Source organism: Artibeus jamaicensis, unplaced genomic scaffold (assembly GCF_021234435.1).
Source record: "Artibeus jamaicensis isolate MK-2021 breed Jamaican fruit bat unplaced genomic scaffold, CSHL_Jam_final scaffold_916, whole genome shotgun sequence".
NCBI classification, from domain to species: domain Eukaryota; kingdom Metazoa; phylum Chordata; class Mammalia; order Chiroptera; family Phyllostomidae; genus Artibeus; species Artibeus jamaicensis.
The window spans coordinates 33,889,284-33,912,648 of record NW_026522059.1 but is presented as its reverse complement, the minus strand read 5'-3'; the positions used below and the strand labels follow the sequence as shown (position 1 = coordinate 33,912,648).

General features: G+C 38.2%; 1 protein-coding gene across 8 annotated transcripts in view; it reads right to left on the bottom strand.

Annotated features, from left to right (window-relative positions):
- The window catches only part of RUNX1T1 (RUNX1 partner transcriptional co-repressor 1), a 146,910-nt gene that overhangs the window by 58,818 nt on the left and 64,727 nt on the right, over nucleotides 1–23,365 (bottom strand). For 6 of the 8 annotated variants that reach the window (XM_037140389.2, XM_037140391.2, XM_053661139.1 and 3 more), the window contains 2 exons: nucleotides 3,096–3,233; nucleotides 634–875 (listed from right to left, as the gene is read on the bottom strand). In XM_037140389.2, coding sequence (XP_036996284.1) covers nucleotides 634–875; nucleotides 3,096–3,233 — 380 coding nt within the window. Of the gene's footprint in view, nucleotides 1–633; nucleotides 876–3,095; nucleotides 3,234–3,401; nucleotides 3,418–4,718; nucleotides 4,753–23,365 lie in introns of those variants that run through there. The other 2 variants (XM_053661141.1, XM_053661142.1) reach the window with 2 other exon arrangements.

Sequence of the window (23,365 nt, the reverse complement as noted above, 5' to 3'; positions counted from 1 at the left end):
ACGGAGGCTCAGGTTGGGGAGATGACAAAGGTCTGGAGATGAACAGCAGTGAACGGTACCCAACAGTGAGCTCTTTCCTTGAAAATGGTGAAAACAGTAAATTTGACGTTACATATATTTTACCACAACAAACATTTTTAAAATATTATTAGCCACAAAAATCAAAACACACAAAAGATGTTATTTGTTATAAATTTTTGCTTATCTAGGCTAATAATTAAAGTCCCCTAAAGCAACTAAGTTAAAATGAGCACCCAATTAGATTAAGCGAATCATTAACATAACAAAAATATGTTGTCATGGTGGAAAGGCACTGGACATGCTAGGATTATATACTTATTGCATTTTATACACACATACACATTTACAGCCAAAATAACAGTAAGTTTGGATAACCCTATCTTTATTAGTCAAATAGTAAAAGAAGTCATGGTGGGGGTCAAAACACAATGCAGAAATGAAAAGCCCTGTTATAGAATTATCAGACTTGCATACAGTCTCCAGCAGTAGACGCTTTTAGAACAAACTAGCAGTGACAAAGACGACCGTATTTTGAATCTCCCCCCCCACACACACACACATACAGTCTCTCTTTCTTACCCCAGAGAATTGGGCTGATTTCCATTTGCTTACCACCAGTCCTAGTACGAGGGTGCGAACTCTTTCTCCTATCTCTGGCGAAATGTCATTGCCAAACTGCTGCAGGGTAGTTAGGAACCGTTTCAGCTTACTGAGTTGCCTGGCGCCACAGGCTGGGGGCAGCTGTTGATTAGCCAGAGAAGAAGAGGAAGAAGAGGAAGGCCCATTGCTAAAGCCATTGGGCGGCGAGGGGGCACCATTCAAGGCTGTGGGTGAATGGCTTGTGCCATTAGTTACTGTCAAGGGCACAAAATCAGAAAGAAAAACTTATAGAGAAATGCACGAGGAAATGACAACCAAGCTTCTTTCCCTTTAAATCTTGTGGATTTCGTCATTTAAAAACTGTTGGATATATTAGTTTCAGGTATACAACCCAGTCATTAGACATTATCTCACAAAGTGATCACCCCAATAAATCTACCCACCTGACATCATGTATAGTTATTAAAATATTATCCACTATATTCCCTGTGCTATAAATTTAAAAAAATATATGTTTAAAGTTAAAATAAAACTGCTGGACCTTTTTTGTAACATGCTTTGACTTCACAGGATCACCACAGGCTCCGGTATTCTATAATTAAATGAGTCTACTCCTCACGCCGCATGAGGGTGTTCTGCACAGAAGCTGGTTATAAATGGAGTCGGCTGCGACACAGAGACAGCCCTGCCTCCCATGTACACATATGCCAACCACCTGAAATGTTTCCAACACAGAACAAACATCGCTTGGATGTCAGCCTGTTGTCACCAGCTTACATCAATATAACAGGACTACTCCTTTCTAAACTGCTCCCCTAGAGAAAGTGTACATTTGGTGGAGACTAAATTTATCACTGAACATTTTTAATCATGTTTTGTACACACAACTGACAGCTGTGTTTATAAAAATTGGACTTTCAAGTTTTAACCTTCTACCACCCAATTAGAAGGCTATTTTCTCCCCCTCATATTTATTAACGACTTCTTTAGGGAAAATGCAAATCTTATGGAAGAAGCCAAAATATATATGGTAATTATCAAAGAGTTATTCCAAGAAATTCGAAGGGTACAATGTCTACCCCCAAAATAACAGTTGGTGGTTAATTTGGTAAGTTCACTTCTGATAATACTTCTTTGAAAATCAAGATGATAATCCATCACTAGTGAGCTAGAAAATTTTGCCCATTTCTCCCTAAAGAAAATGGCAATTTTACAATGCTAAATCAATTAATTGGACAAATTGATCTTTACCAAAGATTGCATTTTAAAATACAATTTTAATAAACTATCACCAGCAATTGTTGGAATTAATATTTTAACTGCTTCATTATTCTTAAAGTTTCAGGATAGTTAAAAGGAAAAAAAGGTCTTGTGTCCTACATGAGTACCTGAGCAACCTTGTCAAGAAATCATAGCTCACTAATACTTCTCACAGGAGACATAGGCCCATCACTATGGCTTTGGTTAACAACAAAACAAAAATAAGATGACAGGATTACAACTTGGCACCGTCGCAGCCTGCTGCTCCTTACACTTTTGGAAAGGTCTTCTAAATGGCAATGCAACACTGCATAAACAGCCTGGGGGGTGTATTCTGTCAGTCCCTTTTAATCCCATGAATCTATGTTTTGCCTGTTATTTTTTGTATTCATATAGATTTAACAGCACGTGGTCTATAAATACTATTATCTACAACAGATAGCACTTATTCATTTCACAAATCCTTGATGACAACTTTAACCAGAACTTTGAGACTGATGGAATCAAAGCTACATGCTATCCCTACTACATATACAGGAAGGAAAGAGAGGTTGCGATTCTGTTAGAATATTCTGTCCTTTCTTTAGATGACAGAGAAAGCAACACATTCCATTAATTTGGAACACAAGGCTTGAGCCAAGATGGAAAGGACAGTTTTAAGAAGAGAAAGATGCTCCTTATTTCAGAAAGTTTTCTGCATACAATTGTTGCATAGTCTTTTCTTTTTTTTTTTTGGTATGCAATCGTTAGGTTTAACATTTTAAGCTAAAAATAAAGATTTTAACATAATTTGTAAATAATAGAAGAAAAGAGTATTAGGAGATCAGATATAACCTGGAAATAATTAGTAACATGTTCCAAGTCAAAATGAACAAACTAAAGTAAGGAGCTCCACATTAGGTTGCATTAAAAGTTATAGTGGTAACATCTCAAGTTACAGATCAAATGTGTTCTTCATTCACTGAGATCATAGGAAACTACATTTCTGAAGCAATCGCAAAAAGGCAGGCAAATATTGGCAGTCTTACAAATTATGCCTAAGATATGACACATCTGTACTCAATACCTACTCAGGAGAAAACAATTTATCATTTTTTGCTTCACCTCTGCATAATTCATTGATGCTGGACCTTCTTTTCTCTTAATTTTTATTTGCATTAAAATTTTAATGTAAACTTCAAAATGAAATGGGAAATGCGGAAATGCCTACTCACATGTCGTCGGTGTGAATGAACTGGTTCTCGGGGCTCCTTGAGTTGTTGGGGGTGGTGGCATCGTGGGAGGAGTCAGCCTAGATGGAGTCTTCACATCCACAGGTGAGTCTGGCATCGTGGAGTGCTTCTCAGTCCGATCTGGAGGATGCCACCAGGACCATGTTACTTTCTTAAGCACCTCAGTGTTTTAAGTGGGGTTCATCTTTTTTTATAAGCAAGTAAACAGCAGAAATCCAACATCTATCAATAAAACAGTCTTATCCACTAAAGTTTAAATCAGGACTTTATTATCCAAACGCCACTTACGAAGGTGTAGCACAGATGGCAGGAGTTCATTTGTAACTCAGGCAAATGCCACCTTGGTAGTGTTATAGGCATCCCTACAACTTCCCTCAAAGCAGCAGCCAACATTAGCAAGAGGTACAAGAATAGATGAGGAAGTTCGATGGTAATGACCCACTCAGACGGCTTAGAAATAACACAAATCTGAAGATGCCCATGTGACGCAAGCGGGGGCCAGCGTTTGGCAATTTTTGTGACACCTGTCATCACCTTTCCATACTTAGTTTTCTGGCCTTTTCAATGAGGCAAGTTATGTCTCCAGGACACACATCTCACTTCACTCTTTTCTACCCTGTTTTTGAAAAATTACCACTGCACACGTCATATGTCACACAATGAAGTTGAACTACTGTTCACTTAGAGTTTGTGAGTTTGAGACCTACCACATTAAAAACATGAGACCAATGTTTCAATTAACAATCTCAGGCAGAGTAAGGATAGAAAAAATCCTAAATTAAGAACTTAAAAGAACTAAAGACCCTTCTTATATTTTTTCATGAGTACCTGTTAGATGAGAAATTTCCTGATTACTCAATAATGAACATTTGCACTCAGGGCTCTTTTCTACTAAGTATACTTCTCCCTATTGAATCTCTGGTTTAAAAAAAAGTAGAAGTTTTTGTTTCTTTGCATCCAATTTCCAAAAAAAAAAAAATGTATGAATGTGCACACACCCCCAAACAGGTTCGAGGCAACTCCGGCAGCCTTAGACACAGATATTTCCAGATTTCTTGAAAAGCAACACAGGTTATTGATAAAGAATGGGTCTTTTAAAATATTATAACCATATGGGCACAAAGTTTATTATTTAAAATAACTTAAAAGTCAATTACTAAAAGAAAATGAAAAGCCTCAATTACTATGATGACATCCCAAAACTACCTTCATTCAAGCACTTTCATAAGACTTGGGTTGCGAGAGAACACAGGTGAAATAATGTTGATGCCATATCAAGAAAGAGGTAATAAAATAATGAAAATTGTCATCATTCTTATAAGAGCATTTTGCAAGATGAGCAAGTTAACAGCATCAGGGTCTCTATTTGTTCCTCTCTAAATGCTGGCTGAATAACAATGAATGACCCTGTGGTGAGTAAGTGTTCTGAGTGAGATGATGGCAAAGACAGAGAGCATTTCCACCTTTATCAATTACTGTAAAAAACTGTCTTCATATCACTATTCCAGATCATTCAAAAAAGCAGTATCAGTAAATCAATTATTTTAGAAAAATACAAATTTAAAACCACTTCTTCAATAGTTAAATTCATTGCAGTCTACTCACCTCAACCAACCTCAGCAACAAGGGACTAACCAGCTTTCCACTTATGTTGCAACTGAGGGAAGAGGTACAGCAGCTAATACAAGTCACCCTAAATAAAGGCAAATATTTCTGTCATGCCAAGGAAGGAGGGAGAAGGGGAGGCTTGCCAGAGTCAGCTGGGAGATAACAGTGGGAACTGCTGGTCCATCTGGTTTTCATTCTGCTAACACTCACGCTGAACTGTTAGAGAAGCCAGTCCAGATACACAGACCGAAGCACGTAGTTGCACACAGACAGAGAAAGGAAGAGCAGGAGGGGGGTGGGGATCATGAAGGAGAGGAAAGACCAAAACAGAGAGAAAGAGCCCAAAGGGTGAGAAATTTCCTCTGGACAGATTTGTTTACCTCAAAAGCTAAAAGCTGAGTCCTAGGGGACACAGCCCCCACCTTGCTTACCTTGACATAGTCCTTGAGCAATACCTAAACTTGAAAACATACCTTAAACCCATTTTCTTCATTTTGTTAAAGTAGAAGAAATAAATACAAAAGGAATAAACCACAAAGATGACAACGGGTTTCCTTTTCAAACTTTGGCTAATCTTTATAAAGAAATATATAAACTGCCCAGAAAGATTTTTGATATATTGTAATTTTGATTTGAAAATATTTGGAGTACATATCTTGGTCCATCTTTGAAACCTAATTCCTATCTAGAAAATCAGCAGCAGCAGCATCAAAGGTAGACAAACGATTTTAAATTCTCGAAATGTCATCTGTATGTCGGGAATGATGACAACTGGGCTAATGAGTAGCCTACCTCCACAACTTCTAATAGGAACACACATATGCATTCTAACTGGAATGTATGTAGATCTTTAAGATGCTGACATTAGCCAAGTTTCTGAGATGGTTAGCTTTACTGTGATCAAATGGAGTTCCAACCCAGAGGTCCTACAAACTTCGACAAAGTGGGACCATCTGTACCTCATTCGGGGCTGTTCAGTGCAATCAATCCAGGAGGGAGATGGATGGTGAAATAACCAGCCAGGCCTAACCCTTGCACACACACAGAACTCTCTGGAGTAAAGAGACTTAAAATAAATTCAGAAAATGTGTTTCAAGTATGTTGAGTTATGTTACATTTGTTTTGAATTAAAATAAAAACATTTTGAAATATATATTCTCGAAACTTTTTTAACAAACAGCAAAAGAGCTGATTTAACCACAGCCGCATTTCACTCCCTTTCAAATTAGAAGACACAGTAAAACCAATACTGATAATATTTCTTATGTCATTTTGAAGTTCATGAAAATCATATTGTTCTTGGACATAATTCCTATTTTTAGTTGCTGTAGGAGAAGGCTGACATTTGTTCAAAGATTGACACAAGATGATAATAAAGAAAAACAATTTCTATCAGATCAGCAAGGCATGTATAATCAAAAGAACTAACTTTACCTTTACCTTAATGATTCACACCAGTTCTAAATAAGATTTTCTGTATGTGCTAACATTTTGGCTCACATGGCAAACATCCAACACATATGTACTAAAGCTGGCTGAGGCATGGAGGAAGGTGCAGCATAAATAAATACATTATGGATACCATTTCAATGTCAGGGTCGTCGAGAAATGGTATGTTTTCCATTTCCTTGGGCTTTTTTTTTTTTTTTAAGGAAAAGGAAAAGGTATGCCATAATCTGCCATAGCACTTATTTTCCTTTTAGTTAGTTCAAATAGTTCCAGACATGTTTTTAAAGTAGGAAGAAGACTGCCTTTTTTAAAGGCAGTCTCCATTTTCCTTGTTTACACACCACTCTAGAAGTGATTACTGTAAAAAGACAGAAAGTTTACTATTGGTAAATTGTACATCTTTCTCTATCAGAGTTCATCATGGCAATTATAACAGAATATCTATGTCTCACAAGTGTTGTAGATCGAGGAACTTCTCAGTCCATGTGGAGAAGTTCAGAGTTAGTCTTATCTGAATAAGTGTTACTTAAGAAAAGCTAGAAGGCACGCACTAAAGAGGAGCGCTATATTTTGCCACGTATAATTGCATTTTTTTGCCAAAGTTTCTGAGGGAAAAATAAGGATGTGCATTATACATGGGTAGTACTAATTCCATATCTATGTTTTTAATTCTTTTATTTATGCTTATGCATTAAAAGTGTAACTCTAGAAAGCAATAATAGTATCCATATGCAAAATAATAACCTGGAATATGACAATCGGTTTTGTTTCTAAATATAAATAACAATATAATTGAATTAAAAAATTGAAAGATTTTTTTCTTGATAGTTTGGGCCAAAAACGTGTGCACATTATATGTAGAAGCACATTATACATAGTAAAATATAGTAGTGCCAAGTGCAATGAAGGTGCTACTAATGAAAAGGAGAAGGCAGTTACAGAGGAAGAACACTGGGTATAGAATTTTCTTTTTCTTTCTCTGGAACATATGGCAAATACAGTTCTGACAATACTGTCACTTAGTGACTCCAATGTCTGGGTATGAGATGTTACAGGAGACTAATGCAGTCTTAGGATGGTGGCCATTCAGCCTCCATAATACCACCATCTGATTTCATGTTCATTCCTGCTCAGAGGCCTGAGCATAAAAGTGAAATGCTAACACTTAAACCGTGATGAAGTTATACAGGGGAAAGACACTTGGCCAAAAAATAGGACAATTTCGGGGCTTCGAATGTAGACTAAAGAATTAGTAGTGAGTCCCCAGGCAAGGCAGTTATCCTGAACCTCAGTCCCCCTTAAGAATGGGAATACAACCTTCTCTGCCTCAGCAGGAGGTGGTAAGGGCCTGCTGCACATGCTGGGCACCAACGGGTGTGAGCTTCCTTCTCTGGGGCGTGCCCTCCGTGATCCATTCATGGCTTTATTTCCAACATCTCTACCCGAGACTATGCTCTATTTATACGGGGCACCTTGGTATTCCTGGGTTTATCTGCCTTTCTTTTTCATGCTGTTATTTCTCCTTCATTGAAACGGACCTGTCTGTACCATCTTACACTACCACATTCGTCACTACCACATTATCTTATAGCTTTCCCCAGGTGCCCCAGGCACCAACCACATCATGCTTCTTCTGAGCCTCTTTTATAATTTACCACAGCCTGCATATGCAACTTATGTACGTATTATACACCCAAATAGCAAACTAAATGTAATCATAAGAAGGATGGTCACATTCCTAACTTTTACATATCCACTTCCTGTATCATATTCAGGTCAACAATATCAACCTTAATTTCAGGGCAAAAGACAGATACATAACCATCAACAACAGCATGCAAATATGTAACAAGAGAATGGAATGTAGGTACTAAGGGAAAATACTGGAGACCTTAAATTCAGTTCAACTCCTCGGCTAACTTATTATGTGGATTTAGGCAAGTGTAAGAATGACCTGTTGTTACATCATGTTTTACCATAGGTATTTCTGGAGACTGTTACTTCTGAAACACAAATCTGATTGCAAGTATTCCCTGATTTACATCGTATCCCATTGTCAACAGAGTAAAAAATACGTTCTTTAGCTTCGTTATGTACTGACACTGTGGAGTTTCTGCTCACCGGCCCTCCTCTCCTCTTCCTTGCTGCTCAGCCCTAGTCTTATTCGGGTACACATTTCTTGGGGGCAGATCCTCCTTGTTCTACCTTAATCAGGTTCTCACATTTCCTTTTTCAGCAACAGGTTTCAGAATTGAGGGTTGTGCTCAGGGACGTCTATAGAAGTTCTAGGAAAGACTTCTTCCTGCTCTAAACCCAAAGAGGAAATTCTCCCTCTTCTCCTGATGCTGTATCTGTAAGGGATTCCTTCATTTCACTTCTCTGGAACCTACTTTTCTTACATATAAAAGTAAGCATCTTTTGAAGACCTCAAAGATCTTTTGCAAAAGCTAATCAATCCCCTCTGGTTTCTTTCTCCAGATATAATCATTTCAAACACAGACTATCCAGAGAACATATATCTGACAATCAAGTGACCCACAAATAAAATTATTTTAAAATTTGTGACTATAACCGAACTTCCTCTGTTCACACAAATTTCTAGGTCCACTGTATGTCTGCATAAAAAAATGTTCCCATAAACATTAAGATTAGCATGTATGTATTACTTTCAAATACATTTTCAATTCTCATTACTAAACCTCCATCAATGGTTTGGTTATAAAATAACCACACTAATGTCAAATTGCCCCTGTTTAGTCACCAGCAAAACACACTCTTTCATAGCCCAGGTTCTTGAAAGAGAACTCACTTTCTATGCTTCCTCACTCCCCATTCCATTTTACAACTACTTGTAGTGGATACCTATGAGACTGCCTAGAAAGTTTCCCTTCCCGTACTGGGACCTGCCATACCCTTTAATTTCATAAATATCTTGGGCGCCACCGTGATATTTTATGACCCTGCACCCAAGGTACCAGCGACTGGCACAGGCAGAGCACCTAGTCCAAGATGGGTGATTCCAACCATTCACAGAGACTTTATATTCAGAATTGACTAACAAAACAATCCCACTTGAGGGGTAGAATACTGCAATATGTATCATTCTCCTCCAGGTCTAGAAAGCATGTCTTTAGTGGAAAAAAAGGCAACCAACAGGCAAAAAAAGACAAAGGGAAATGGCAAGAGACCATCGTGATAGATTTTAGTCAAGCTCATTTTACTGGATCCTGGGGGCTAGATGCATTTCTCAAATCCCTACGATCTGTAGCTTCCAAACCATTATAGGTTTTAGTCAACCAATCCCTCCTTTACCTGAAACTTCGTTTGAGTGGACTTTTCACTTGAAACCAAAGAATCCAGACTAAAATAACCCTGGAATGTAGTATCAAGGTATCATAACTCCAGCTGAAATTCTTCTCAACTGTCTCTTTATTATTAATGCAGAAATACTTGTATCCTTCATCTGGCATCTCTGTGGCATTTGTTCACCATTTCCCCTTGCTTAAAACGTTATTGTCCCCAGGATTCCATCATTCAAACGCTCTCTTCATTTTCCCCAGGCCTTTTTGGCTTCTTCTTCTTATTCTCTCTTAATGGCTCACCTTTCTCCATCTCTGTGATAACTACTGGTATTTTCTCCCAGTGCCATCTCATAGTCCCTCTTTAAATGTACATTTTATGCCTTTTCCTTAGTGACTTCACTTGTGCTGTGATAGTCACAGTATGGTCAAAATGTGGACAACTGTGGTCATAACTCTAGCCCTAGCATCCTTCCAAGCTCTAGATCCAAACATCCAGATGGCTACTCATTTCAACAGCCTGAATTCAAACCTTCAATGGCCATCCTTACTCATCCGGCCTAATCAACAGCCCACCAAATGACTCCCTGCCCTGTACCATTCATCGCTACCCATCTCCAAATCACACCCAGTCATTTGACTACATCTGTCAAAGATGTGACCAGAGATCTTGCCCCTCTATCTCAGTAATCTTCAAAGACCTATTAGAATGTTAAGCATAGTATCTAGGTGCCTTAATAGGACACAGAAAGACTTTTGTGTTCCATCTACCTCCTGTTACTGTCCAAGAACCATTTTCATTTCCCCCATCCAATTCCACCACCACTTGCAGAACTCCGTATTGTACTACTGTGGCTCTCCAAATGGCCCTGGGTCTCTCTCAGGCTTCCATCACATTTCATCCTTTGACCCCATCATTGCCTGCTAAATCCATCATTCCTTTAAACCTCCATTCACGTGTCACTTCAGCCAGAAACCCTTTGCTGACTACCCTCCCATCCCCAGCTGGTCCAAACTGTCCTGTATTCCCCTATCAGACTGTCTAAATCCCTTTTGCAGCAATGATCATGCTGTATTTAGACCCAAGGTCAACCCCTCCTGCTAGATGGTAGTTTACCTAAGGACAATGATGGCATGTGCTTTTATGTTCCCAGCACTTTTCACGGTGCCTGACACATAGAAGGTGCTCAAGGAATTTAGTACTTTACATGAACATACATTAATATAATGTCATATCATGCCTCTAGTCACAACTTTGAGACCCTTGAACTTTCAAGAGACATGACAGATTTAACTTAAGATAAATTCATGTATGTATCTTTTTTTCCATCATCCTGAAAGAATCTTAAAAAGAACTTCTACATACTAAAACCATTAAGTACTCAAAGATAAAGCTACAAAAAGCGTAAGTTACTGAATTCACTGGTTTTAAAATGTCTTTCATTAATCACAATATGTTTTCCTAAGATCTATTGGGCGGGACGACTTTATAAGACATATGACCTAGTCTCCAAAGGCACCATTTTTTTTTACCATAAATGTCAGTGTAGTCATATGTATTCACATTCAAAACAGAGACAAAAGTATGTTATAAACCAAAAACTCAATTTTGTCCACATAAAGTTCTCCTCTTGGTTGTCTATAGATGGGGAGATTACATGTTATTTTCATTATTTCTTGTTATTTTTTCTCTTTTAGCATGTTTTATCTTTACAAGTAAAAAATATACAAAAACCTGATTAGGCTAACTCACCTAAAATCAGGCATTAGGCACTGTATCAAATGTTCTGAATAGTTTATCTCATTTTAAGTCTCATTGTCAACATGTACTACTAATTTTCTCATCTTAAAAGGAACTGAGGCCCATAGGGTTGAATAATTTGTCTAAGGTTACAACCCACAACTTATTCCAGGCCTCTCAAGAGTTTAACATTATCTAAAACTAATGTTGTTTCATACATGATCTGGAAAACTGAAAGAAAGACACATTAAGTAAATGTTAAATCTAGAGTTAGCAGTCTATTAGAACTGCACTTTATGATACTACTTCACTAGTCACAGATGGTCATTCCAGTTTTAATTCAAGTTCAATAATATTTAGTTTCCTAGTCACACTAATCATGTTCAAGTGCTCAACAGCCATGGCAAGACGACTACCTAGTTGTTGTGGCTGCTGGCTACCATATGAGAAAGTTCAGTTACAGAACAGTTCTGTCATCACGAAAGGACAACACCATACATAAACAGCATCTCTGAAATGCTCTATTAGAAATAAGGGCTCCATGGCAGGAGTCCGTGGAGGTGGCAATGTAGCCTGAAAGGGTGGGGATCGGGGGGAATGCCTTTGGCCTCATTCTAAATACCTTCTATTCCCACTGAGATCTTTCACTTGTTTTAGATTAGGCTTCTACATACAATTTCAGTTGGTGGTGAAGAGGTAGGAAAAATAGAAGTTGGAAACACAATGATTAAGCTAATCAAGATCTGAGCTCTGAGGACGCAAGAGAAAAAGATTCAGTGGAGGTAATTATTATAGTAAGCATCTAACCACGCTAATGAGAACAGAGCCAAGGGCTCAGGCCTGGAATGAGCCAGTCAGCAGCTAGGCCAGCAGCTGGTCTGCAATCAGAGACGACAGCCTGGAGCATGACTTCATGCCCCAAAAGAGCATGAACTTGGGTTAAGACTTGGGCAAAAAAGAACGAGATAAAGTCATACTAATTTATTACTATTTCTAGAAAAATAACTTTAAAAATGTTTTGGTCATCTCTGCATAGGATCCGTAATAGAAAGTACCCTTCCCTTCTCCGATAGCACTTATCAGCTGTACTCAACACATCTGTCTTGTGTTCCTATGTCCCCCAACCACAAGGTCAGCCTCGTTGAAATTTCTACCTGTTGTATTCACTCCAGCTTCCACAGCATTTAGAAGAGTGCCTGAAATATCAGGCATCTGAAAGATATTTTTAATGAATAAATGAAATAAGCAAAGAAGAAAAAGCAAAGATGGTTTCAGACGAAACGGCTAGAAATATATTGGTGATTCCATGGTTATTATTTAGAAGGGGCAAAGGATTGAGTAAGGCAGACTGGATAAATGCTACAAGGACAAATCCACTTAAATGAAGATGGAAATGTTAAAAAGTAGAAGCAGGAAATAAACTAAACCATTTTTCTCACTTTTTTGACAAAGATGACCTTAGACCACCAAGAGAAAGCACTATAAAGATCTACAAGTACCCACCTGATGGCTGTAGCTAGATAAATCAATTACTAATTTCATAAAGTCTGCCAAGGACAGGTGGTCCCGTGAACACTGGTGGGCTCCAGGCATTACTTGTATTAGAAGTTCCTTAGAAATGTCATCTCTCCCATAGTAGTTATCACCTTTACTCCAGGTATTCCTGCTTCTGAGTCAGATAACCCCTTCTGGAGGTGACTCCTGAAAGCTACCAATCAGGGGTCAAGAGGTCTGGAGTCCAACTACCCGACTTCAACCAGCCTAGTTCCACAGCTATCTGCTTTATGTACTGGTGTTCTGTTTTAAGATTTCCCGTTGAAGAAAGAAACATTTGAAACCCTTGGCACAGGCAGTCAGCAAATGTTCACTGAATGACTGTGACAAAAATACTAAGGGAAAATAGAATAAGCCAAACACTTAGAAAAGTAACTCCTTCTTGGGAAAAGAGCAGAGGAAGGCACAAGCATTACCAAGGGCTCATAAACAGAACATAAGCCTCTATGTAACACCCTGCTGTCAAATCACAGACTATTAAAACAAATCATTAGGCAGTAACCTAAACCTTTTGCAGTCTTTAAGTACAGACACTTTTTACTCCAGTATTATCTGTCTTCTTTGCCAAGGATAAAGAGGCCACAAAGAAGGCTGGGAGAGCTGCTGCGAAAGATGGTAGCATGCACATCCAGTGCAGTCAGTTATGATCATCCAGATGCAGGTCACTAAATCAAGGCAGAGAAGTATGAAGGCATACAGAGTATGTACCTGTGGTTAAAGCAAAGACAAGCAAATAGCAGCTCCAATAAATACTTAAATTTAATTGAGTACACTCAATAAAACAACCAACCGGTATTGTTAGTTTAGATTTCGTATTAGAGGCAATGGGAAAACACTGAGAGTTTTTAGGGAGTGAAATGATATGCTCATTTCCATCTTATGGATATATATGGAACAAAGAACAAATGAAAGCAAGAGGGCAGAAGTACTGGACATCAGTAGCCCAGGTGAGAAATTATTCAGGCATCCAGCATGAAGGTGGCTCTAAGGAGAAGAGGAGAGAGACTCGGAAGACTTTATGTCAAATTCACAGATACTGTAACAAAATAAGACGATGTTTTTTGAAATCCTCACCAAAGGACATTTTTTTTATTGCTTTTCTAGAGAGAGAGGAAAGGCAAAGAGAGAAAGAAACATCGAGTTGAGAGAGGAGCATTAATTGGTTGCCTTCCATATACACCCCAGCTGGGGATCAAACCCACGACACAGGTTAAGTGCCTTGACCAGGAATTGGCCAGCCTTTCAGGGCACAGGAAGATGCTCCAACCGACTGAGCCACACTGGGCAGGGCAACAACCTCTGAGGAAGCAGAAATCTAGAGGTGTGTGGTGATATCAAAGACCCAAACCAAAAGACAACAGGCAAAATTATTTGGGAAAAAAAACATTTTAATGAAAATCTTCAAAGTCTAATCTCACTATTATTTTTAAAATCAAAACAAAATACCCCTTTTCATCTAACAGATTTATAGACTTTTTTTATATGATCGCATAATTTTCAACTCTGTATCTCTGGTGTCTAAACGTGTCTCTTCTTCAACACAGTAGGTCCTAAAAGTTTGTTGTATTAACTAAATCATTTAAAAAAAAATTATCAAGGTGTCCATTATACCCTCATTTAATATATACTGTAATTATTAGATATAATGCAATCCTAACCAAAATGCCAATACAACTACCATCCATTTCTAGAAATCACTTACTTTATATAGCACTAGAAATGTCTTCTCTGATCTTATGAAGAATTATAATGGGGGGCATCAAACCAAATATAGATGGAAAACTGCAAAGAGCATCCCATGTACAAACAAAAATGTTGCTTGCTCAAGATCTATAAGACCATTTTCAAAAACACAAACTTCTCAACAGTACTTGCCAGATAAACTAATCACAAAAGTAATAACTGTATAAATACAAAGGAAGCTTTTCTCCAACAAAGTTCACCGTGTTCTTATTAACTCCTCACTAACAATAACTCAGGTTTAGGATTTATCCAAAATCATCCGTATAATGTAACTACTACTACTTCCTTGAAAAGCAAAGCAGCCACGTTTTTGGAACATGGAAACCACTCCCACAGAAATCAACCAGGACTGTAAATGTCTACATTCCTCGAGTGGCAGCAAGAGAAAATGCTGGGAACCTCCGGGCCCACCAGTCCGCGTATTAAGTACCTTTCCCTTCTCAAAAGTAGTGGCCAAGATACATCAAGAAAGTCACTGAAGCCTTATAAACCATTTTACATACTCTTATCTAAATCTTCATTCTCTGAAAAACAATAACTTACTTTTATAAGTGTACACTTGCAAGAAAACACTAGATTTTGTCCTGGTAGATGACGTTTTATGTCTACTTGAGCTGACCATAAGAAAAATCACGAAGTCAGCAAAATTTATGTTCAGCATATCCCTGTTCTCCTGGGTTAATTTCTTTTTTGCTTACCTCCTCTATTCCTCTCACCTCCAAGAAATCTGGAACTCCTATCCTGTCTCTTAGCTAAAGATTAAATTCTGACACCTACCTAGGCCCAAAGTCCAAAGCTTCGGATCTGTCAGAAAAGTCTACTTCTAAACTAAAGTTGCAGTAATAATCTAAAATAATTCACATAATGATGGTGACTTTACAACACACACCCTCTTTTCCTCGGGGCTAATGAATCATAATTACCAGAGTCCAGGGGAAAGGGAAGGTGGCGGAAATGCAAAGAAACAGTGCCCAGTGAGTGAATCTGCCCAACCCCAAATACACTACTAGGTTCTCAGTAACAGCTGCATTTCCAGGTAATATCCTTCAACAAAGAAACACGGTCCTTCTCTGCCCTAACCTGAAGAATAATGTGTTATAGGTCTAATATAGGGCCTTCAGGAGCCAAGGAAGTACCAGTGGGAAAACAGGATAGTATGAGAAAGTTCCAGGCAGTTACCTACTCACAGACATAATCAAATGCCCATGGAATGTCCATTTATAAATGGGATAAATACTAGAAAAAGTAACTATTTCCCTTGTCCCCTCTATAAATGGTCCGCTCAGTTTCCCCATTTTTGTTTCTACGTCCATGTCACCTCCTCAGGGCATCACGTCTTCCCTGGACATTCAATCTCAAGCAGGTTTTTCACCCCTTTGTTTGTCTCCTTCACAATACGTGGAAAACTCAAACATTGTTCCATCCTTCTCCTTGGAGTTTAGTGGGCTCCCACTCCAGAGCACTGCTGTATTCTGACCCCACAGAGTGTCTGGTACAGGAAGATGGGATTCTAGTTTTCAACGGTGAAACAACAGAATGTGACTGATTATAAAACTAGTCAGGAAAGAAAGAGTGAGGGAGGCGTCATGAACCAGAAACACAAAGGAAAGTTAATAACCATGAGTTCATTTAGAGGCCAAGGTTAGATGTGTGGTGTGATACAGTACAGAAAAGCATAATAAACTGGAAAAGGTGGTGTTTGAGCCACCAGTTACTACCAGAACCAATAAGTGAAAACACGGATTGAATCTTTATGGGCACTTTAGTCAGAAGGCTGAGGATATGAGAGAATGGCAGGTTATGGACCCTCGAAAACTATCTTAACATCTCATTCCAAGCCAACTTTTTTTTAATAAAGAGAAGAAATGGTAGATAAGAGATTTGGAAAAAAAGGTTAATTGGATAAGAGCTGTACTCTGGTGGCTGTTTTCCTAGTACTTCTTTCTCTGTCGATCAACAATTCTTTACCTGCATCACGGGTATTCCCTCCCTGGAGCACAGGGGCTCAAACTCCATCTCCCTTGCAGACCCCGGGGCACAAAGACTGAACTGCTTGTTGACCTTCTGGATTTTGCACTCCAATTTCTGGAATTCAAAAATCTAAAAAGGCTAAAATCCTTAACTGGAGTTCCCCCTATTAATAGGAGAGAGAAAAATGGAGACTTTCCAGATTAAAAGAGCCCAAGGACCTCCAGCCTGGTAAGGCCCCAGAAAATGTGAGGCAAGAAAGTCATGGAAGGAAGTAACAGCAGCATCACGGCAGTGTGGAAAAACCTTCAGGTCTCTTCCCCTGAAGTCACAAGCTAAACAGCTACAAATCAACAAAGTGCTCCCTGCTCAACACACCAACACATCTGAGAGATCCACAGACTGAAATACCAGCAGGTGGGCACACTGGCAAACAGGGAGATGAAATGGGGGTAAGGACAACAACAGGAACCACAGACATAGTCTGAAATTCACCACAGCCCCAGCAAAGGTGACTGTGGTGAAGGGTCAAGGGCAACCCCTACTGGGCATACCTGAAGGGTGGAGTCGGCAATCTGCCATGAGTGAGCGGTATACATAGAGGCTGAACCCAGGATCAGAGACAAGGGTGCAGTGCAGAAGGTGGCAGCAATGGACCAGCGGCCCACACCAGGAGGACAAAGCCATGGAGGTGGGCATCCAGCCCCCCTTACCTTCCCACGGCCCACTCAGCGTTGCAGCCCTCACCTGGCAGATAACAAGAGGGTAGAAGCAACTTCTCAGCCTGAGTGGACTGCGCTGAGCAGGAATCGCTGCACTAGAAGGAACCAAGCTTTAGGTGTGAGAGCCTGTTTCCTCTCACCCCTCCTCCACCGCCCCCATCCCCCACCACGGAGGTGGAGGTAGCTGTAATGGTGCATAAGGAGTGATACAGCTGGCAGCTTTGGGTTACATGAAAGCAGTGCCAGAAACACAGAGGCCAGGAGCCCCATCGTCCACCTCCATCCATCATGGGGTGGGTGCCTCAAAACCCAGGAGACCAGGTAACACAGAGGATGCCCACCTCCTTGGGGATTATGGGGCATTTCCCACTACGGAGCGGGTGATGGCATCCCACAGAGATCCGGGAAGTCCCAGACGGTACATGCAAGAGTAAACAAAATCTTGTATTACATCACCACCTTCAAGAAAACAAAGACCTCTACTTATCAATCTGCTTAAACAACAAGAGATTAAGTACTCAAAAAAAATCAGTCATTCAAATGGCCACAGAAATAATCCATATAACACCATAAATAAACCGGGTAACAAGGAAGTACAGAAAAAAAATAAACTTAGAGACATGAAAGACTGTGATTTAAATGACAGAATTCAAGACTGCAGATCCAAAAACACTAAATGAGATACAAGAAATTCACAAAAGTTCAATGAGCCATGGAAGAAAGTTAACAAACAAAAAAGGAGTAGTATACTACATGAATGAAACTATTTTAAAAGGTCCAAACTGAAATTCTGGAGCTGAAAAATCTCAATAAATGAGATGAAAAATGAACTAATGAGCATAGGAGATACAGCAGACCAGATGGAGGAAAGAATTAGTGATATCAAAGATAGAATCTAGAAATGACCCCAGTAAAAGAAGAGAATCAAGAGTTTTAAAAAAAGTGAAAAACTCTATGAGAACTATCTGATTCCATTAATTAAAAAAGCAATCTAAGAATAATGGATATACCATTATTGAATACACCATTAACGGATATACCAGAAAGGGAAAATAAAGAGAGGGAGAAGAGAACAGAGAGCTTATTCAAGCTAGTAAGTGGCGAGAACTTCCCAAACATGTGGCAAGAACTGAACCCTCAAATTCGAAAAGTCAATAGAACATCTAATTATCTCAGTCAAAAAGGCCTTCCCCAGAGCACATTATATCAAAGCTGTCAAAAATTCGTGACAAAGAAAGAATTCTCAAAGCACACAGGGAAAAAAAAAGATTGTAAGCTATAAGGAAAAGCCATTAATTTATCATTGGATATTTCAGCACAAACCCTACAACCTAGGAGAGAGTGGAATCAAATAGTTAAGATATTGAAAGGGAGACATCACCAGCCAAGGATACTATATCCAGCAAAGTTATCTTTCAGATATAAGGAGAAACAAAAGTGTTTCCGCATAAACAGAAGCAGAGGGAATGTACCACCACAAGACCCGCATAACAAGAAATGCCGATGTTCTAACAAGAAAGATGTTCTAACTGAAACAAAAACACACAAGGAAACAAACTGAAAGATGACCAATACACAGACAGAAACGAGAAATTGCAACTCTTAATCAGAAGAGGGTATTAAACTCTTAACTGTAAAAGTTAAAGGAGGTAAAACCATGTATTAAAGAGCAGACAATAGCTGCTGCAATTTGAAAATAAACTCACAGCATAAGAAGAAATAATCTGTCACCAAAAAAAAAAAACATTAAAAGGGGAGGGGCAAAAGAACTGAAATCGTATGGGTGGAGATAAGATGAAATAAAAAGAAAAAGGACTACCGTACACAGGAAACATTTTTGCATAAACCTAATGGTAACCACAAAACAAAAATCTAGAACTGAGACACATAAAATAAATAAAAGAGGAAACAAAGGGGGAAAAATCACGGACCATCGCCAAACTAAAACAGCAGATAGAAACACAAGGGAAAAGAAACAATGGAAATAAAAAACTGAATGGCTATAGGAAGTCCTTCTACATAATAATAACCCTAAATATAAATGGACTAACCAATAAAAAGGCACAGACAGCGGGATGGATTAAAAACAAAACCCAAATATTTGCTGCCTTCAGGAAACCCATCTCAGCTGCAGAGACAAACATAGATTCAACATGGAGGGTGCAAGATGATACTCCAAGCAAATGGCATCCAGAGAAAAGCAGGTGTGGCCATTCTTATATCAAACAAAATACATTTCAAGATAAAAAAGGTCACAAGAGACAAAGATGAGTACTTTATAATGATAAAGGGGACAATACACCAGGAAGACATAAATTAACATATGTGTGCACAACCTAGGAGCACTAAATTATATAAAGCAATTAATAACAGAACTAAAGAAAGTGACAAAAGTACAATTGGAGTAGAAGACTAACACACCCCAATGACAGCAATGGGTACCAAAATGGAAAATCAGTGAGAAAATATGGGTCCATGTAAGTCCACAAGGACATAATCCATATTTACAGAGCTCATCAACCCCCTGACGATGGAATACACATTCCTCTCCAGTGCATGTGATCACTCTCATGGACAGATCATATGTTGGAGTACAAGACGAGTCTCAACAAATTTAAAAACATTCAAATCATACCAAGCATAGTATCTGACCACAACAATTTGAAAGTGGAAATTAACTCCAAAAGGAAGCTGAGAAAATTACAAATACATGGAGTTTAAACAACACGCTACAGAACAATGACATGGTCAAGGAAGAAATAAAAGTGACCAAAAGACACACAAAGGTAAGTGAGAAGGACAATTATGCAGATCAAAACTTTTTGGTTGCAGCAAAAATTATAACAGAATTGATAGCATTACAAGCCCACCTCATTAAACAAGGAAAATCTCTCATAAATAACTTCATACTTCACCTTAAAGAACTAAAAAAAGAAGTGCAAATGAAGCCCAATGTCTGTAAAAGGAAGGAAATAATAAAAATTAGAACAGAATTAAACAGAATAGAGAACAGAAAGACAATAGAAAAGAACTAATGCAACAAACAGCTGGTTCTTTGCAAAGATAAATAAAATTCACAAACCTCCAACTAATCACTACAGAATTGGAGAAAAAAACTCCAATGAGCAAAATCAGAAATAAAAGTGAAGTTACAACAGACACCACAGAAATGCAAAAAACTATATGAGAATACTATGAAAGGCTATATCAAATTTGAAAACCTAAAAGAAATGGACAAGTTTTTAGAAATATATAATCTGCCTGCCCTGAATCATGAAAATTAAAAATATAATAGACCGATAAACAGGAGAGGGATCGAATCAGGCATCAAAACCTGCCCCCAAAATAAAAGTACAGGACCAGATGGCTACCCTGGTCAGTTCGAACATTCAAAGAAGATTTAATACTTATCCTTCTCAAGCTCTTCCAAAAAACTGAGAAAGAGCATTTTATGAGGCCAACCTTACCCTAATACCAAAAGCAAATGAGGACAATAAACACACACAGAGAAAATTATAGACCAATATCTCTGATGAATACAGATGGAAAAACCCTAAAGAAAATACTAGCAAATCAAATACAATACATAAAAAAGATAATACATCACCACCAATCAGGTTTATTCCAGGTGCCAGAATGGGTCAATATACACAAATCAATCGATGTGATACACCACATTAACAAAATAAAGAATTAAAATCATATAGTTACATCAACAGATGCAGAAAAAGCATTTGAAAAAACACAACATCCATTTATGGATCAATAAATCAATCAATAAAATGGTCAAAGAATAAAAATACCTACATAATAAAGGCCATATATGACAAACCCTCAGCTGATCTCATACTCAATAGTGGAAAAACTGGAATCTTTTCCTGTCAGATCAGAAATAAGATAAGCATGTTCACCCTCACCACTGTTACTCAATATAGTCCTAGAAGTCTCAGCTAGATCAACCAGGCAAGAGAAAATAAAGACATCTAAATTGGGAATGAAGAAGAAAAATTGTCATGTTTGGCAGATGCCATGACTTTATATAAAAAAATAAACTCTAAAGACTCCACAAAAAAAACTATTAGAAACAATAAACAAATACAATAAAGTTTCTAGATACAAAAATCAATGTACAAAAATCCATTGTGTTCCTATATACTAAAAATAAAACATCACAATAAGAAATAAACTCCCATTTGCAATTGCAACAAAAAGAATAAAACACCTAGGCATAAACTTAATAAAAGAAGTGAAGGACTTATACACTAAAAACTACAAGAAATTGTTTAAAAAATTGAAGAAACAAAGAAATAGAAAAATTTTCCCTATTCGTGGATTAGAAAAATCAACATAATTAAAATGTCCATATTACCTAAAGCAATGTAAAGATTTAATGCAATCCCCATCAGAATTCCAATGGCATTTTTCCAAGAAATAAAGCAGAAAAAATCATCAGATTTGTTTGGAATCACAAAAGACTGCAGATAGCCAAAGCCATCCTGAGAAAAAGGAATGAAGCCTAGTTATTATACTACCTGCCTTCAAGTTATTCTACAAAGAGATGATAATCAAAACAGCATGGTATTGGCAGAAAAAAAAAAAACCAGAAACAAACAAAAATGAAACAGAATTGAGAGCCCAGAAATAAAAACACATGTATACTGGCAAACAATTTTTGAGAGAGGAATCCAAAACATACAAAGGAAAAAGAAAAATCTCTTCAATAAATGGTGTTCAGAGAATTAGAAAGCCATATGCAAAAGAATAACTAGACTGCTATTTGACACCACACACAAACTCAAAGTGCAGTATGGAAAAATATAACACATGAAACAATAAAATACATAGAGGAAAACACAGGTACTAAACTTATGGACCTTGACTCCAGAGAGGCTTTTATAAACTTGAAGTGAAAGGCAAGGGAAGAAAATGCAGAAACAAATAAATGGAACTATATCAAACAAAAAGTTTTGCACAGAGAAAACAAAACAAAACACTGAACAAAAAGGCAACCAACCAAACAGGAAAAAGTACTTGCAAATAATATCTCTGATAAGAAACTAATATCCAAAATATAAAAAGAACTCATACAACACCAAAAAGCAAACAATCCTATTAAAAAATGGGCAGAAAACCTGAATATACACTTTTCGAAGAAGACAAAAAAGACATCAAATGGCCAATGTATACATGAAATGATGCTCAACTAGCTAGAATGGAACACAAATCAAAACCACAATAGAGAGCACCTCACACCCATCAGAATGGCTATTACCAATAAGACAAGAAATAACTGTTGGAGAGGATGTGGCGAAAAAAGAACCCTCATACAGTGCTGCTGGGAATGTGTTTGGGACAGGCACTATGGAAACCAGTACAGAGGTTCCTAAAGAATTAAGAGTAGAGCTACGCATGATGTCGCAGACTCTCCTCTGCATAGCTCCCCCCAATGCAATACTGATGTAACCTGGCAGCCAAGGAGAGTGGACTGGAATGCACATGCATGAACAATGATGACTTCACTGTACTAGTCAGTGGGGGGGTAGACCCTAGTCGAATGAGCATCTGTACTTTGTGGTCGTCACATTAAAAATGACTGAGCTGGTAGGGCAACAAATCTGCATCAGATTTTGCCTTAAACTGGAACACTGCTCTATGGGAAACTATTTGGATGATTCAGAAGGCCACAGCTATGGGCAACTGGTGACTGACAGCTTCACCACAACAACGCACCCACTCATGTATCACATCTCGAGCAGAGTTTTTTGGCAAAACATCAAATCACCCAGGTGACTCAGCCCTCCTACAGCCCAGGTTTGGCACCTTGAGACTTTTAGCTTTTCCCCAAACTAAATCACTTTTGAAAAAGAAGAGATTTCAGACTGTCAATGAGATTCGAGAAAATATGACACAGCAGCTGACGGTGACTGGGAGAACTGGGTGAGGTCCCAAGATGCCTAATTGGAAGGGGACTGAGACATCATTGTCCTATGTACAATGTCTCTTGTATCTTCTTCAATAAATATCCCTCTTTTTTTATTACATGGCAGCATACTTTCTGGACAGACCTCTTATATACACAATGGAATACTATTCAGCCTTAAGAAAGAATAAAATACTGCTATTTGAGATAACACAGATGGATCTTGAGAATATCATACTAAGCAAAAT